The sequence below is a fragment of the Podarcis tiliguerta genome (genome assembly GCF_965153285.1).
Source record: "Podarcis tiliguerta genome assembly, chromosome: 6".
Taxonomy (NCBI): Eukaryota; Metazoa; Chordata; class Lepidosauria; order Squamata; family Lacertidae; genus Podarcis; species Podarcis tiliguerta.
In genome coordinates, this window is record NC_139539.1 from 6,681,720 (window position 1) to 6,700,552 (window position 18,833).

General features: G+C 48.5%; 1 protein-coding gene across 4 annotated transcripts in view; it reads right to left on the reverse strand.

Annotated features, from left to right (window-relative positions):
• Positions 1–1,458: 1,458 nt before the first annotated feature.
• The window catches only part of RGS19 (regulator of G protein signaling 19), a 60,639-nt gene continuing 43,264 nt past the window's right edge, over positions 1,459–18,833 (reverse strand). For 3 of the 4 annotated variants that reach the window (XM_083447685.1, XM_083447684.1, XM_083447686.1), the window contains exons 3-6: positions 16,938–17,077; positions 9,928–10,002; positions 5,486–5,720; positions 1,459–4,318 (exon numbers count right to left, since the gene is read on the reverse strand). In XM_083447685.1, coding sequence (XP_083303811.1) covers positions 4,130–4,318; positions 5,486–5,720; positions 9,928–10,002; positions 16,938–17,077 — 639 coding nt within the window. In that variant the 3' untranslated portion in view covers positions 1,459–4,129. Of the gene's footprint in view, positions 4,319–5,485; positions 5,721–9,927; positions 10,521–10,951; positions 12,636–16,937; positions 17,078–18,833 lie in introns of those variants that run through there. The other variant, XM_083447687.1, reaches the window with a different exon arrangement.

An 18,833-nucleotide genomic window follows, 5' to 3' on the forward strand; every position in this document is an offset into this window, starting at 1 on the left:
GTTGTAAAACATTGGCAGATTGTAGACCATGTCCTGCCTGAATACCATTGACTGATTGTTTTATGAAAAGTGCCCATTCACCCCAGTGAATAACACCCATCATTAATATTGGAGAAACCACATAGGGAGACTTCCTGTGGCAAACCTGCTCTCCATCCTGAGAACTGGATAGTCTAGCACTACATTAGAGTGCTATGCTTCTTTTTAAATTGACCCTTTCTCCTCCAGCTTTTGATCTGCCCATCCCAACATCTGTCCAGTAAGAACAATTAGCAGGGTGGTCTCTTGACCATTCCCCCAAACATTTCTCTCTCTCATACACGAACCAGATCCTTTATATCCACAGACCTCGTACCTGATCCACGTTTGCAGGAAAAGCTTTGGTCAGAAAAGTGCTGGAACTCAGATGCATTTCTGCTGCTTTTAGGGAACCACAATACAGCATTAAGAAGCAAAGTGTGTGTGTGTGGTTGTGTCTTCGTTCCTTGGTGGAGCACTCAGATAATCACCACCTCCATGTTCAAAGCAGCATAACGTACAGCCACCCCAGAACATGGAACATAACCCCAAATTTGTTGCCTGTTCAGTGTGGCAGGTAGGCCATAAAATCTTTTTGCATGGATCTGGCAGATGCCTGCCAAAGTAAATTCTCTAGATATTGAACCAACATCACCCACAGGGGAATTTTATTTTCCTGTATAGTTACTGTGACACAAGTTTGCCTCTTGGCTTTCCCACTCAATGCACAGCACAAACACTAGCCATATTCCTTAACCCAAAGGGACAAGACTCATAGAAGCACCTCGACTCTTGCCGCTCATTAAGAGAGTTGGGTGCTGATGAGGCACTTGCCGCGCTGTTTTGAGTTTTCAATTTATGAAATGGGAATAAGAACGATCTACATCACAGGGTTGTTGTGAGTAGAAGACAAAGCAACTCGTAATTATGCTGTGCAAGAGGAATCTGCCAAAAATATATGCATTAAATGTTGCAGTGTGGAATCCTTCCGTCTTAAGTGTTCCAGCTACCCAGCCATGCTTCCTTCCTGGATATTCAATTGCATTCACTCTATTTTCAGTTCCCCACCCTACAACAGACAGCATTCCAGTCCAATCGAGCATACTCAGCCCTCCTTGAGCTGTTTTGGAGTTGTCCCTCATTTCTTTTCCTTTTTTTTTTGCATTTCTGCAAACTTCTGAATTCCACAAACACACCAGTATGTAAGAACTGCTACTCAAGAGATTTTGTTGTCACTACGTCTATATCAATGCAAGAGTCAGAACTGATCTGTCCAGTCTGAATCAGGAAAGATGTATCCTAACAGAGCGACAGTACTCTCTCGCTAAGTGCCATTTCCTTTCTTTGCAGAATTAAGGACACTCAGCCTATTCACACTGTTTTAATTAATGGAGGCCACTTGCTGCAATTCTCACACATGTAAAAAAATAATCATCCTCATTTGACACAATTGGCCTTTATTACTTCTGGTGGAAAAGAGTTCCACAGGTCAAAAAAGGGTTTGTTGTGTGTGTGAAGCCCGCCATGATGCGAACGTGTGCCCTCTGAGTGTTGCGTGGAAAGAGGGGAAAAGGAAACCCAATTGCTCCTTTTAAGACTCTCCAAGGCCAGTTTCACAAAGTGCAGGTGTTACCAGGCGGAAACGAGAGAACTGCAAATAAAAGACAGTTGAGAAGGAGCTCAAGTCTTACTGGCTCTCCAACATCGGTGTGGGGTGGCGGTGACACAGAGGCCTCAACATCATTGCATATTGTGGCTTGATGAAAGCATGATTTCGACAGGCACCCACACCCATCTTTTGGAAGAGGCCGTGGCAAACAGGCTGCGGTTTGCGACATAAGCTCCAATTTTGGCACCCAGCATCAAACAATAGAAGCTTTTGAGATCATGGAAGGGGGGGGGGAAAGAAGAACCAAAGGAGGGTGTCCCATCTTTGATGGAAGAAGACACAAAACCAGCTGCACATCTAGTGGGAGGAAGAGTCCAGAAAGTGGCATTGCCCCAGGCAGATGCCCACTAGGACCTGGCATAGTTCAGGTGAGGGTTTCGCTTTTGGAAACACTGCATGAACAGAACAAGAAGGGCAGCCATCTCACTCCCTGCAAGGAGTTTCTACCAAGGAAGCGTCTCTACCTCTTTGTGTATACAGCTTCTCCCGTTACTGCAACGGTAGGATGGGAGAAACCAAATCTGGTGGGACGCCTCTCTCCTCAAGAGGAGACTGCAAGGAGATATGATGGCCATCTTCAAATATCTAATGAGCTGCCGCATGGAAGATGGAGAAAGCTGGTTTTCTCCTGCTCCTATGAGGACAGGACCCGAACCAACGGCTTCAAGTTACAAGGAGATTTTGACTAAACAGGAGGAAGAACTTTCTGACGGCAACAGCTGTTCAACAGTGGAATGGACTCCTTCTGGGAGTCTTTAAGCAGTGGCTGGATGGCCACCTGCCCTAGTTGCTTTAGTTGAGGTTCTTGCATTGCAGGGGGTTGGACTAGATGGTCCTCAAGGTCCCTCCCAACTCTGCAATTCTGATTAAAAGGAACCACAGCCCTATCTGAGAGGTGTGTGTGACACCCTTGACCCTTAGGCTTCCTTATAGGTTGTTGCTAAGCAACCCAGCCTCTGAGACGGGCCACCCCATCCCATATCCCATAGTCCTATCTCACTCACTCTGCCTACTTCTGCTGTTGAATTGCTGGAGAGAGGAGATGCTCTGTCTTCCTCCAAAAGACACGACTGAGCTACTCCCTTCTGCTCTAGCATGTACAGTGAGGACAGACCAGCTGGATGAAACCAATGGTCCATCTGTTCTAGCTTTCTGCTTCCTCCATGCTTAACCAGATGCTTCTAGGAAGCTCACATGAAAGCAACAGCCTTCAGAGGCTCAAGGCCTCATCTTGGCATGACTGCTATGCCACGGAGTGCTGTGGCCCAGCAGAAAGGTTTCCTTCTCCAACCAAGTCTGCTCCATCCAAGGTGGAACCCCCGTTTTCCACCTGCCAATCATTTCCTTCACCTTTCGAAAACCAGGTCTCAGTTCCAGAGCCTCACACCTCCCAGGATCTGATGTGCTCCTAAAAGCATCTCCACCACCAAAGGCCTCCTGAATCTCTGTAGGACAAACATGTCATTGTACTATGAATTCCCCTGTGCTGCTAACACATGGAAGCCTCCTGTACACTTCTGGGATCTCAGGAAATTTGGGAGTTTACTTGCGGGTTGCTTCTGGAAATAGCAAAACCATGATTTGCACCAGGGAGGTCTGCTTTCAGTGGAACTCCTCAACAACCCTACCTATCCCCCCTCCATGAGCTCCGAGGTCAAGCCCTGCTCGGTTTCCCCACATCACTGAGATGACAGAAGCCTGCCTGAGGTCTGGCCCCAGCTGGAATAAATGCAACGTGGGGGGATAGAGAAAGCCTTTGAGTTGCACGGGACTCTTCTCTGGCCAAAAACCACCGCCTACACCTGTGCAATTCAGAATATTCTTATGCTACACCCATATCGGTCTGACTGAAGCTTCCACCAGAACCATTTGAGATCTGCCACGGAAACAGCTCTTTTTTTTTTTTTTAAACAGGGAAAACCAAACAAAACAGAAAAAAGACAGGAAGAACAATATTCAGAAGATGTGGATTTTGGCCTTTTTCTTTTCTTTCGCCATGTTGCCCAGGATTCTCTTGCCCCCTCCCAACCCCCACCCCTCCCTGCACCAGTTGGCCGATTCCTTCCGTACTTTTAGTTCTTCTGCGTGGTCAGCTAGCTTGCCAACACGGATTCAGTAGTAAAAGCAGAGGCCTGAGTTTTGAGGTTCACGTGATGGCAGGTGTCACCTTTCTGGCAGAAGAAGATGGGGCAGGTTTGCACGGAGCGAACTTCCTAGTAAGTTGGACCAGCAGCTTGTTGTTCAGAACTGAGGCGGTTTTACAGGATTTGGCCCAGAATGCCATTTCAGGTCCCTTGGTTCTGTAAGACCAAGTGGGAGGTCCATATATATATATATTTAAAAAACCCCCAAAGTTAACACCTGCCATATGAAAGGAGAACCGTCACTTCGTAATTTGCTTCTCTCCCCACCTTCCCCAGTGATGGTGGTGGTGGAAGGGGATTAGGACTCCGAGGATGACCGGGAGACGCTCTGGAGCAGTGCTTTGTATACGGCCGAGTTCAGAAAACGGGGATAGGAGTCTCTATGCATGAGCGTGTAGATCTGTAGCTGTGCATCGTCGAAGGTGTGCGAGGACGGCTCCTGCATCTTGCGGTTGATGCCTTCGCGGACGCGGGAGTCCAGGCTGACCTGAGGGACAGGTGGGCGAGAGAAGCAACACACCTTTTAGGGCAAAGATGGAAAGCGAATCTGCTGGGGAGAAGGGCTGAGCGATGTCTGGTTTTCACCAGCTAAACATTGCGATATACAGTGCTACCTCTGGAAGTGAACGGGATCTGTTCCAGAGCCCTGTTTGCATCCCGAGTAGAACACAACCCGCATCTGCGGGTCACGATTCGGCACTTCTGCACATGCGCGTGATGTCATTTTGAGCATCTGCGCATACGTGAGCGGTGAAACCTGGAAGTAACCCATTCCGTTACTTCCGGGTTGTCGCAGAGAGCAACCTGAAAACGCTCAACCTGAAGCGACTTTAACCCGAGGTATGACTGTACTGATTTTTCACAATGTCTGCAATAAGGAAGCAAACAGGGTAATGTCCCGGAAACTGCTTCTACTTAGGGGTCTGTAAGCGACACATTTTTACTTATCTTTAACAAATTGTTACGGCTGTTATTTTGTATTGCAGAGCAACAGGGGCGGCAGGAATCACGAGAAAAGGGATAGCCGTTTCTCCCCATATCGCGGTTTTTTTACACAGCACACACACATGATTCGCGAAATATCGCCATGTCAAATATTACGAAACTGTTATCACGATGTGGACTTCAAACCGATTTTGGATGAACTATCGATACATCATCCAGCCCTACTGGGGACTACAGGGGAAATGGACACATCAGCCAGGGGGAGGGAGGGAGGGAAGGAGCTGGGATAATAAAGTACATTATCAAATAACAGTTTTTGAGAGCCAGTGTGGTGTAGTGGTTGAGAGCGGTAGACTGGTAATCTGGGGAACCGGGTTCGCTTCCCCGCTCCTCCACATGCAGCTGCTGGGTGACCTTGGGCCAGTCACACTTCTCTGAAGTCTCTCAGCCCCACTCACCTCACAGAGTGTTTGTTGTGGGGGAGGAAGGGAAAGGAGAATGTGAGCCGCTTTGAGACTCCTTAAAGGGAGTGAAAGGCGGGATATCAAATCCAAACTCTTCTTCTCCTCTTCTTTTTAAGCAAAGGTTGGGTAGCTATCTGTCATGTATGATCTAGCAGAGATTCCTGCACTGTAGGGGGTGGGACTAGCTGACCCTTGGGACGGGGCCCCTTCCAAGTCTACAATTCTAGCTGCAAACGGACAGGTACCTCCTTGGGCGAAAGGATGGAGATGTAATCTTCATAGATCATCCGAGCCTTCTCGTCGATGGCGTGCTTGTTGCACTCGCTTTTGAGTTCCTCGCAGGCCAGCCAGAAGAGCATGTTCTCCTCGCTGTACTCAGTCCGTAAGAATTCCCGGAACACGTTCCTGCCGGCTGGGTTCTTCATCAACTTGTCGAAAGACTGGGACCAGCCCTTGACTTCCTCAGTCGTTGGCTTGGCGCTGAAGGGGCAGCCCCCCCGCCCCAGGCAGAGGCAAAGGCAGCGCAGGAGGAGCCGCAGGGAACAAGATGGGGGAGAAAAGGAGTTATTTCAGTCCCCTCGGCCTGCTCTCAAGAGTCTCCCCCAGTGTGCTTGCTCAGGGGGAGAGATTCAGTTTTGCATGCAGCAGGTCCCAGGCTGAATCTCTATCATCTCCAGGTAGGTAGGAAAGGCCCCCTGCCTAGAACCCTGGCCTACAATATGGAGCCAGGTACTGAGACTGCGGGTGGCACTGGGGGTTAAACCACAGAGCCTAGGGCTTGCCGATCAGAAGGTCGGCGGTTCGAATCCTCGCGACGGGGTGAGCTCCCATTGCTCAGTCCCAGCTCCTGACAACCTGGCAGTTCATAAGCACGTCAAAGTGCAAGTAGATAAATAGGTACCTCTGCAGCAGGAAGGTAAATGGCGTTTCCGTGTTCGCCAGAAGCGGCTTAGTCATGCTGGCCACATGACCTGGAAGCTCCCTTGGCCAATAAAGCGAGATGAGCGCTGCAACCCCAGAGTTGGCCACGACTGGACCTAATGGTCAGGGGTCCCCTTTACCCTTTCTGAGACTGCTGACAGGCAGTGTGGAGCAGTGGTTAAAGCGCTCGACTAGGGCCTGGGAGGCCAGGGTTCAGTTCCCCACTCGGCCATGAAGCTTGCTGGGTGTTCTTGGGCCACTCACTCACTCACTCCCAGCCTAGCCTACCTCACAGGGTTGCTGAGGGAATATAATGGGTTGGGGAGAGAACTGTTGGGTTATTCTGTTCCACCCAGCTTGCTGGGAACTTCCGTTTGTGTATAGCTTATGCTTTAGCTGTCTTGCTTTGGACATGAAGGAGATCAGAAATGTTTCCTTTTGTCCTGATGTACGCCGAATAAACTGCTTGTAAATAGGCTCACACAGCCTCTCCTGCCACTTCCCTGGTCCTAAATGGAGTAACTTTGCGCCCCTGAAGGACCAGGTGCGCAGACTGGGAGTCATTTTGGACTCACAGCTGTCCATGGAGGCGCAGGTCAATTCCGTGTCCAGGGCGGTTGTCTACCAGCTCCATCTGGCACGAAGCCTGAGACCCTCCCTGCCCGCAGACTGTCTCGCCAGAGTGGTGCATGCTCTAGTTATCTCCCACTTGGACTACTGCAATGAGCTCCACGTGGGGCTACCTTTGAAGGTGACCCGGAAACTGCAACTAATCCAGAATGCGGCAGCTAGACTGGTGACTGGGGGCGGCTGCCGGGACCACATAACACCGGTCCTGAAAGATCTGAATTGCCTCCCAGTACATTTCTGAGCACAATTCGAAGTGTTGGTGCTGACCTTTAAAGCCCTAAACGGCCTCGGTCCTGTATACATGAAGGAGCATCTCCACCCCCATCATTCAGCCCGGACACTGAGATCCAGCGCCGAGGGCCTTCTGGTGGTTCCCTCATTGCGAGAAGTGAGGTTATGGGGAACCAGACAGAGGGCCTTCTCGGTAGTGGCACCCACCCTGTGGAACACCCTCCCTTCAGATGTGAAGGAAATAAGCAGATGTCCTATCTTTAAAAGACATCTTAAGGCAGCCCTCTTTAGGGAAGTTTTTAATATTTAATGCTGTATTGTTTTTAACACTCAATTTGGAGCCGCCCAGAGTGACTGGGGAAACTCAGCCAGATGGGCGGGTTATAAATAATAAATTAGTATATTATTATTATTATTATTATTATTATTATTATTATTATTATACTATCAGGGTTTCCCAAACATGGGTCTCCAGCTGTTTTTAGACTACAACTCCCATCATCCCTGACAACTGGCCCTGCTCGCTAGGGATGATGGGAGTTGTAGTCCAACAACAGCTGGAGACCCAAGTTTGGGAAACCCTTGGCAAAATGGACCAGGGGTGCAAAAGGTGCAGAGATATTCCACACACACACACCACCCATGTCTCCTGTGCTTCTTTCCTCTCTCTCTTTATGACTTTCATACTTCTTACTGGATTCCTATTTTAACTGCATGACAAGGTCTTGAAAATTAAAATGGAAAGAACAAAGGATCTAGAAACCTCACCCTCTCTGGCCAGCTGAACTCTGGCCCTATCCCACCCTCTGACTCCAGACGTTGCTTTTTGGTTTCTGAGATTTCATCATGCACCCACCTTTGAGCTTATTAAGGACTAGAAACATGCTTTTTTTAAAAAAACAACAACATAGAATGTAGAACTCTTGATTATTATTATTAAAAAATTAAGTCTGCATACAAGACTTAACATCTATACATGCAGTTGTGCTTTAGCTTGATGCTTGGCAATTGTCCTAAAAAGATTCAATAAAGTCTGTAATAAAAAAGAAGTTTGTCTTCCCTAACATAGAGCCCTCCAGATGTTTGCAAGTACAGCTCACACCAGTCCCAGCTGTCACCACTGGGGAACCAGCACCACATTGGGGAAGGCTGTGTTCTAAGCTAATACCAATTTATTTGGGGAAAGGCTGTAGCTCAGCAGTACAGGATCAGCTTTGAATGCAGGGGTCTCCAGGCAGGGACAGTTGCTTCCAATATGTGTAGACAATATTGAGCTAGATGGATAAATTGGGGGCCTGAGTGAGGCACCTTCCTATGTTCCTTTGCACACAGAGGGCCAAGTCAAGCACTTTAAAAACCCACTTTCGGGGGGAAATCCCATCAATAAAAGAATGGCAAATCAACTTTTGTGAATCTATATATGGCAAGATTCACAGCATTCTTAAGGGGACAATCGGACCAAAAATTAGTAAAAGAATGGGATTGTGTTAAAGAATATATGGAAAAACATTGTTCTGGAGTAAGTATATCGGTATGTAATGAATGAAGCTTTGCAGGGTTAAAGAAATTGAAAAATGGTGCAAGAGGTATAAAGATAGAGGTAATCTACACTAGACACAACAATACAGAAAGATTAAAAACTATGAGGTCTCAGAACAAATGAAAGAAGTCAGTATGTGTATATGTATGTAATGATTAGTATGATGATATGGTTTTCTTAGAGGGACACGGGTGGCGCTGTGGGTTAAACCACAGAGCCTAGGACTTGTTGATCAGAAGGTCGGCGGTTCAAATCCCTGCGACGGGGTGAGCTCCCGTTGCTCGGTCCCTGCTCCTGCCAACCTAGCAGTTCAAAAGCACATCAAAGTGCAAGTAAACAAATAGGTACCACTCCAGCGGGAAAGTAAACGGCGTTTCCGTGCACTGCTCTGGTTCGCCAGAAGCGGCTTAGTCCTGCTGGCCACATGACCCGGAAGCTGTACGCTGGCTCCCTCGGCCAATAAAGCGAGATGAGCGTCGCAACCCCAGAGTTAGTCACAACTAGACCTAATGGTCAGGGGTCCCTTTGCCTTTACCTATGGTTTTCTTTGTAGGTGTTGATTATTGTTTTTTAATCTTTGTTTTTTTTGTTTTGCTTTGTTTGTTCTGCTTTGTTTTGGACTTCATAATGTTTTGGACTTTGTAATCTATTTTTGGAGTTTATAATGTTTTGGACTTTGTAATCTATTTTTTAAAATAATAAAAATTAAAAACAAAACAAAAACAAAAACCCACTTTCAGCCCATGCACGATAGCTCAGTCGTTAAGAGCATGTGTGAGTTCAAGCCTCATGTTGGGCAGGAAGATTCCTGCATCTCAGGGGGTTGGACTAGATGACCCTCATGGTCCCTTCCAAGTCTACGGTTCTATGATGTCAGTGTACTTAACTCTCCCATGGAAAGTGACCAAACTTGGAAGGCACATCATCACTTTAGCTGGGTCATGCACCTTTTGTGATGAGATTTACCTCCACTCCCCATGGCTCCAAAGGAGCCCGGAGGAAACCTAACAACAGATAAAAACCAGTCACTAAAAACCAGCGAACAGTGCCACAGCCATTAAAAGCCCTATAAAAACCAGAAAAGAACAACAGGACCTCGGTGGAATCTCAGAAAACTAAAGTTAACTCCCCAAACGTTTGCCAGGGAACGATGGTTCTTTCGTATCTCCAGAAAAACAAACAAGCCGAAAGACAGACCTGTTGAACTTGCCTATCTGGGGAGTAAATTGTTTCGTTGAGGGTGCCACCACCAAAAAGGCCCTGCCCGTTGTCCTGGCAATACCTCAGCATGGCTCGCTATGGACAGGTTGATGGTGAAAATTCTGAGTGCACAAGAGCTGCCACCATGGCAAAGAGTGAACTCACCAGGCTTCACAGTTTGGAATGGGCTCCAGTTTGGTGTCTCGCGATGCCCTCCACGCCCGCTCACGATCTTCATTCCTAGTATCAAAATGAAAAGATTGCAAATAGGTCAGGGTGTGTACAGCATCAAGAATGAAGTTATGGAGAAGCTTCAAGCATATGCTCATGCTCCCCACCACCCTACCTTATGAATGAATTTTATTATTTCGGTCACAGACCAGATCCAGCCCACATACAATATCAAGGAAGTCATAAAACACGATAGGGTTACATTTGAATTTGCAATTAGGTATAAGAGGGACAATACAGCTATAGCAACAGTTAAAAATATATATAAATTAAAACTTAGTCACTAACATATAACCTAAAATTATCATTTAAAACTGTAATCGTTATGATAGCACAGCTTGTTCCCTAAATTTTATGGCAATCGCACAGAATTTGGCTGCCCTTAACGTGATCTCAGGATCCTTGTCCTCTAACAGGGAATTTAGACACTGAAGTTCGGATTCATTTGGAGATTTTTGCATAGCAGGGGTGATAAATACTGAGTGTATATCCCCGTAGAAATGGCAGCGTAACAAGGGACACCCTACCTGTAATGGTTCTAGGGGTTGTCATGCGTAAACCGGCGCCACACCTGGGTGGGTTGCCTGAGTGAACCCTTTCTGTCTGGGCAGCCACTCGCCCGTGGCTGTCTCAATTGCTGGCAGAATCCGTCAGTGGGCGTTTCTTGAACTTCATAAAAGTTCTTTGACGCCTAGTCTCCGCCTACTCTCCCTGCGCGGAAGCCTTCTGCGCAGGGAGGGTGTGGGCATCGGAGGACCCGTGCTCTCCCCGCTGGTCCCCGGCGAGGAGTCTTGGAGCCACCTCGCCGATTCCCCCATCTGCCCCCCTCCTCCACTGGTGCTACGCTGATTTCCTTCCCCAGAAGATGTGCTGCTTCTCTCCCTCCCGGAACACTCTCTGGAATCCCTCTGGAGCCCTCCCTCTCCTTCTAGCTCCGATGGCAGTTCCCTGACACTACCTTATGAGTAAAGTTCAAACTACATGTTAATCAGAGTTGATTCTATGGATTGCCTCCTCCCCAAAACCCAAACCCAACAGGGAAAAGCTGCTTAACCCCTTCCCACTCCTGCAGCTTTCCTGCTCAAGAGCACCCCTATCTCCCCCCCCCCCAACAAGTGTAAAAGCACCCAGGAGAGGTCCGTTTTGAGCTGGAAAATGATGAGGGAGGGAAGGGTTAATCACCTTGCACCCTTCTGCACAGATGCAGCTCACGCCAGGGCTGCTGTGTTTTGAAAGTGAAGCAGAGAGAGAAAAGAATGGATAAACTCCACATCAGAGGCAGACTGAGACTCAAGAGCTTATATATAGGAAACTTAGGGAAGGAAATATGCAGCCGTCTTTACCAAAGCTGACAAGTAGAGGTCAGTGTTTTCTCACAGTTAAAACAGGCAACGGTTTCACTAGCAAATATAAGAAGTTTGAAGGCTGCTCCAGGGAGTGAAACTTTTTACCGCTATGTTGGCTTGGAGGTGATGCCCAGAGCCAAAGGAAGACAAGCATGAACCATGACTCTGTTAGTTGGATGAGAGAAGTGTCTGAAATCTTGGATTGCAGCTGCTAGTCAGTGTGGACAATACTGAGCTGGGTGGACCAACAGTCCAGATCCCTATTTTTCATTATATTTATATCCCAGGCTTATTCCGAAAGAGCCCTTTTTCCTGCTGTCCAGTCCTACTCTCAGCTGTTCCCCTGCGATGTTCGCGTGCCTGGGCAGCTGTGTACAAGGCAGGATTTTCAAAAGCAGGGGCAGGAAAACTTTCAATTGCCAAAATTCCCTCTTCTACCTACAAAATGAGCCCTGCTCTCTTCTGCATCACCTCAAGCTCAACTCCAGTGTGAAAAGTCTCAGTACAATTCTCTCTGTGCTGACCAGGGAACAGCTGAGAGTGGGGTTGCACTGCAGAAAAAGGGACGATTTGGGAAGAAGCATGGGATATGAAGTTAATGAAAAATTATCTGGACCAACCCCTGCTGCTTGGCTGATCACGGGGAGGATATGCTGTGGGGCATGTGAGATTAGGCTGTGGGCTAGAAGCAGCCTAGGGAACACAGGTTGAACAAGAAATAGAGGGGGGGGGAAGTATGTTCTTTGGAGTTTATGCAGTGACTGGAGAATGTGCATATTGCCCAGACAATGTACAAGACGCAGCCGATATTATGCACATTCCCCAAGGCCTGTTGGGGATTGTGCATAATGACCAGGAAATGCACATAATGTCCTCTTCACAGACAGATTCTGTGCACCTTCTCCATGAGGCTCAGCGAATGTGCATAATGGCCAGGTGTTAATGCGCATTGAGTTGGGACGCGGGTGGCGCTGTGGGTTAAACCACAGAGCCTAGGACTTGCCGATCAGAAGGTCACGGTTCGAATCCCCGCAACGGGGTGAGCTCCCGTTGCTCGGTCCCTGCTCCTGCCAACCTAGCAGTTCGAAAGCACATCAAAGTGCAAGTAGATAAATAGGTACCGCTCCGGCGGGAAGGTAAACGGTGTTTCCGTGCGCTGCTCTGGTTTGCCAGAAGCAGCTTAGTCATGCTGGCCACATGACCAGGAAGCTGTACACCGGCTCCCTCGGCTAATAAAGCGAGATGAGCGCCGCAACCCCAGAGTCGGCCATGACTGGACCTATGGTCAGGGGTCCCTTTACCTTTACTGCACATTAGGAGCTCAACTTACATTCCCCTTAGCACACACAAAAACATCTGCTGCCTGATTAATCTGAGCATCTTTCTAGTCAGTCTTTTTTTATATATAAAAAATCACACTCTAGACATTTCACCTATTAAAGTTTGCATCCTTGATTCAAACATAAAAGATCAATGTTGGCAGCCTCCTCTGTGCCTGAGTCAAGTGACTGTAGGCCTGAGCTGCTTCAACTTCCTTTTTTTTAAAAGAAAAAGAACTTTCGCTCGAAGCCCCACAGGAACAGCAGTTCCGGTGTGCAAATTTCATCTTTTTCTCACCCCCCTTCTGCTGGCAGTCTGAGAGCATCAGCTATACAGGAAAAGAATTAACACAAAGATATGCCGCTGTCAAAGGAAGCCACCCTAAGTCCAAATGCGACCGCAGACTTATCTTGCTGGGACTTGGGGGAGAGGCAGACAGAGTGGCAGATTCTCGTCCGACTGCAGTGGCTACCAATTAGTTCCCAGGCCCAATTCAAAGTGGTGGTTTTGACCTATAAACCTTAAACGGCTCACAACCGCAATACCTCAAGGATTGCCTCTTTCTATATCAACCTACCCGGACCCTGAGATCATCTTCTGAGGCCCTCCTTTGTGTGCCCCCTCCTCGATAGGTCAGAAAAGTGGCAACATGTGAACAGGGCCTTCTCTGCAGTGGCTCCCCGTCTGTGGAATGCTCTCCCCAGGGAAATTTGCCGGGCACCTTCATTATACACCTTTAGGCACCAGGCAAAAAAAGTTCCTTTTTAACCAGGCCTTTGGTTGATCTGTTTTACATCCTATACCCTTTTAAAATGTGGCTCTTTTCTGGGGTGTGTGCGTGCTATTGAGTTGTTTTTATTCTGATTATATACTGTATGTTGTTATTTTTTATGTGAACTGCCCTGAGACCTCCGGGTACAGGGCAGTATATAAACTCAATCTATCAATCAAAATAATAATAATTTAGCCTGGAGGCGAAGCGATTTGTTGCAGCAATGGCTGAGAAGGTCCCAAGTTCCATTTCCAGTATTTCCAGTTAGGGCTTGGAATGTTCCCAGTCTGAAACCGTGGAGAGTGGCTGCCAATCTGTGCAGGAAACTCTGAGTTATGTGGACCAACCGTCTAACTCTGTGTAAGGAAGTGTTCTCTGTTCCTAGCCTAAGATGTGGTGAACAGGTCTTTCTCTGCATCCCACTCAAAATGGGAGTGTGGTCAGTGGTGGCTGGAGACAGGGTCTTCTCTGTGTTGTTGTTGTTTAGTCGTGTCCGACTCTTCGTGACCCCATGGACCAGAGCACGCCAGGCCCTCCTGTCTTCCATGGCCTCCCGCAGTTTGGTCAAACTCATGCTGGTAGCTCTGAGAACACTGTCCAGCCATCTCGTCCTCAAAAGACCCTGATGTTGGGAAAGATGGAGGGCACAAGGAGAAGGGGAAGACAGAGGATGAAGTGGTTGGACAGTGTTCTTGAAGCTACTAACATGAGTTTGACCAAACTGCAGGAGGCAGTGGAAGACAGGAGTGCCTGGTGTGCTCTGGTCCATGGGGTCACGAAGAGTCAGACACGACTAAACGACTAAAGAACAACAACAACAACAATTACTTCCCTTGATCTGGACACTAAACTTCTGTTGATGCAGCTAATAATAATAATAATAATAAATAAATTTTTATTTATATCCCGCCCTCCTGCTGCATTACACTGCATGGGGGCCAAATACAGTCCTCCAGGCCATGGGTATAGCCAGGATTTTTGCTGAGGGGGTGCAGGACCTTGGGGCGGGGGGGGGGGGGAACAGAACTGAGCCATCTGTGACTTGATTGGTACAGTGGTGCCTCGCAAGACGAAATTAATTCATTCCGCGAGTTCTTTCGTTGAGGGAGTTTTTTCGTCTTGCGAAGCACCACTGCATTTAAACATTGACAACGGCGGGGAGGGGCGGGGAGAAGCAGGGCAGCTGCCGCAGCCGGTAGCTCGGACTCACCCGCGCCTTGTGGCCACCGTGCGACGCGGCTGCTGGAGGGCGGCGGGGCTCAGGAGCGCGACTCTGGCTGTAACGCTGGCGGCAATGGCTCTCTGAGGGGAGCGCGCGAGGGCGGTGGGCAGCGGCGCGAGGCACTAACCGTCAGCGGGAAGGTGGGAGGGAGCCGGAGGAGCGAGGAAGCGAGCGTGCGTGCGTGCAGTGACCGTCGCCATGACAGGAGAGGCAGGGCCGTTTCGTCTAGCGAAGCAAGACCTTAGGAAAATCCGTCTTGCGAATCACCTCAGAAAACGAAAAACCCTTTCGTCTAGCGAGTTTTTCGTCTTCCGAGGCATTCGTCTTGCGGGGTACCACTGTATTTTTATTAATTTACTTGATCTACGGAGGGCAGCAGCCCCCCCGGCTACGCCTATGCTCCAGGCTTTTCTACTGGGCCCTTGGGCTTTTCTGCAAGCCGCACTCCTCTCCCCAGGCCACACACTTCACCAGCCCTGCTATGCACCCTTCCTCGAGTGTTTTCACCTGGCTGGAATGTGCCCCTGAACTCTGACAACACCTCTTGCTCACCTGGAACAGGGGACAGAAGTGTGCAAATGTCTTACTACAGAAAGGTAAATTTCACATTCGTTGCTTTGCTCACCCCTCCCTTTTGCTTCTGGCCCTGCCCATTATTGGCGTGCGGCCCCCAGAAGACTGCACGGAAGGGAATGAGGCCCTTGTATCACATGTGAATCCAAGAACGACAAGCGCAACGCAAACGGGAGACAGGGCTCAGTGGCAGACTAGGGAAATAGCAGCATTGCCTAGAACAGATTGTGGGAAAATTCAGCCGCGCAGTATATCCTAAATCCGAAACACAAACACGTATCCGAACCCAAACAAAACTGAACATCCGAAGCTTCCGAGGGCCTCCGCACTCTGTGAGGCACAAATACCAGACCATCTGCTCAAGATGGTGTTTACACTGGCTTTGTTAAATACTCCTCCAATTAGCCACCAGCTATAAACAAAGCTTAAGCACATGGCTCCTCCGAAACGCGGCAGCTGAACATCAGGCAGCAGAAGGAGAGGGAACCTCCAAAACTTGCCTGTAAGAAGAGACCATCCAGCTTGGTGGCCATCACCACCTTCTGCAGTGGCAATGAGTTCCATAGTTTAACTTTGATGAAGAACTTTCTTTCCTCTCTCCTGAACCTTTCAACGTTCACCTTCACTGGATCCCCCCGAGTTCTAGCGTTCTAGAGGAGTTAACCTTTCGTATTTTGCTTTTCGAGAGTACTCTGCATTAGACTGCATTGACACGGTTCTAAGTATCCAAGCAGGTTTGCTAGGCAAGACGTTTGAAAAATATAATTTCCGATAATATAAGAATGCATTCTGAAGGCTGCAAAAAAATATTATTTGCTTTTTTGCTGCGTGTTTGGGTTGTTAAAAGCAGTGGGGCGTCACTGCTGGAACAGAAAGTCACTGCATGACTTGACAAAATAGGATGGGTTCAGTTAAAAGCCGTCTTTGAAGAAGCTTTTAAAAATATGCTGTATGGGATGTTAAATGTTTATTTCCCCCCCTGTTGTGTTATAGAATGTATTTATGTGTAAGTTCTTCAGTGTAAGATCTGTTGGGTGGCAAGTGACTAATAAGTCAAATAAATGAATAGTGTTATGAGGGAGAAAAGGACTTCTCTATCTACCTTCTCTGTGCCATGAATTATTTCATAAACTGTTATCGATCTTCCTCGCCCTTTTCCTTAACGAATAATAACCTATCGGCTTCCTCTTCCATAGTTTCAAACCAAAATTAGCTGACCCTGCCCATCAGTTGTTTGGTCACCACCTATGATTAGACTCCTGCTAATCGCAATGGTTACGCAGGACGTGGGTGGTGCTGTGGGTTAAACCACAGAGCCTAGGACTTGCCAATCAGAAGGTCAGCGGTTCGAATCCCTGCGACGGGGTGAGCTCCTGTTGCTTGGTCCCTGCTCCTGCCAACCTAGCAGTTCGAAAGCACATCGAAGTGCCTATGGCAGGAAGGTAAACGTCGTTTCCATTTACTGCTCTGGTTCGCCAGAAGTGGATTAGTCCTGCTGGCCACATGACCCGGAAGCTGTACGCCAGGTCCCTCGGCCAATAAAGCGAGATGAGCACCGCAACCCCAGAGTCGGCCACGACTGGACCTAATGGTCAGGGGTCCCTTTACCTTTAACCTCAGTGGGCACCAGCCTCCACCGGCCCAGGGCCTATGACACAGGCACAGGTAGGCAGCGTCCAACCCCCAACCCGCCCCAGTTTGTTCCACGTACCACGAGCAGCTGCAGCAGCAGCACCAGCAGAAGCAGCAGGGGTTGTTGCGTCGGTGGTTGCTGGCGCGTCGCAGTACTGTCGGAGAGGTCTCATGCTGGGACATTGGAAGGGGTCTCCCCGCGTACTCTGGCTCTGGGTACTAGGGAAGGAAGCAGAAGGAGGAGCGTGAGACGTCACATGGAGCAAGCCTGTTTTCTCCTGCTCCAGAGGGTAGGGCTCGAACCGACAGATTCAAGTTACAAGATTCCGACTCAACATCGAGAAGAACTTTCTGACAGTAAGAGCTGTTGAAAGGTGGAACGGACTCCCTAATCTACTGGGAAGGGTTGTGGGAGCCCCCAGAGCTGATTTTGTTTTGGGGAGGGGGGATTTGTGGGGTAAACATGGAGGCAGGATAAGGAGGGGAAGTGCCACTGTGCAAGAAGAAATTGTCCCGTTCCCACAGACACATACCGTATTTTTCGCCCTATGGGACGCACTTTTCCCCCTCCAAAAATGAACGGGAAATGTGTGTGCGTCCTATGCGGCGAATGCAGGCTTCAGGAAGCTCTGCACAACCCTTGGGAGACCAGCGTGACTTTGCGCCGGTTTCCCGAGGGTTGCGCAGAGCTGCCTGCATTCCCGGGCTTTGCGCAGCTCTCTGCAAGCCTGGGGAGACCGGCGCGACTTCCCGCCGGGCTCCCTAGGCTTGCGGATAGCAGGCTGTTCTGGGGGCTGGGGAAGCTCGGGCTTCCCCCTCGCCAGCCCCGCACCTGGGGGGGAAATAAATTTTTTTCTTTATCCCCCCCCCCAAAAAAAACTAGGTGCGCCCTATGGGGCGAAAAACACGGTAGGTCATATTCACACCGTATGTTTAAAGCGCTTTGCAGGAAGCCACAACTGTTTAAAGTGGCTCAAAGTTTATATACTGCTTTAAATGTATTCTTAGGGCCTGTTTGTCATAGGCAGTATGAGCCTAGATGAATCATTGGTCTGACTCCTGTAAATCTAGGTGGTAACAAATTCCTGCCGAAACTTCACCAGAGCTGAATAGAATGGTTCATATGATAGCACTTATATTCTACCTCTGGGGCTTTCTAAACTTACCAATCGTAGTGGCACAACCGCTGTTTGATCCTATGTTTTTGAGGGTGAATTTGTAGCTGACTGCCTGCACGTTTGAGCACATGTTACTGCTATTAGAGGGCAAAGGGTTTTCCTTTCTACGGTAATGACGGGTTGTGCCCAAATCGGAGAAAATAAATAAATCTGTGGCAGTAGTCACATCACATCCCTTAGGTACCTTTGTGTTCCTTCAGTCAGCAGAAGCCAAGAGTTTTTAACATGCAGGTGGCGACAGCCCTTCTGCGGCTTTTCAAAATTTTATTCCGTGCCGAGTATTCTGGAATTCTAATTTTGTGGGAGCACAGGAGATTAGAAGAGGAACTATGTGTCTGCCTGAGCTACGACGAACCTGGCGATTGTGATGAAATGTTGTCTGCAGCTAATGTTTGCTGTCATGGGCAGCATTCTGACTCAGGATTCTCAGCTTGATCCGCTGCCTCTCACCTCTGAACCGAGCCACAAACTCGCAGCCCGCACCAATCAGAGGGAAAGTGGTAGAAAACACATGCCTTCCAAACCACATCCACCAACCCCAACCCCCCACTCCACACAGGAAGTTGGGAAGGTGCCTGTACACGTGCCATAAAAAATACTGAGCATCCATTCCTGTTCTTTCACAAAAGTCAGATATTTTTAAATGGAAGAAGAAAACGCTCCCCCTGGTTATACTATTCTGGAGTACTAGCTGAATAATGACGTCACGAGGCAACATGCTAAACATTTCCCCCAAAACCGAGTCAGTGGCATGAATGCTCCCACTCAAATCAAGTTATGACATCAAGGTGCTACAT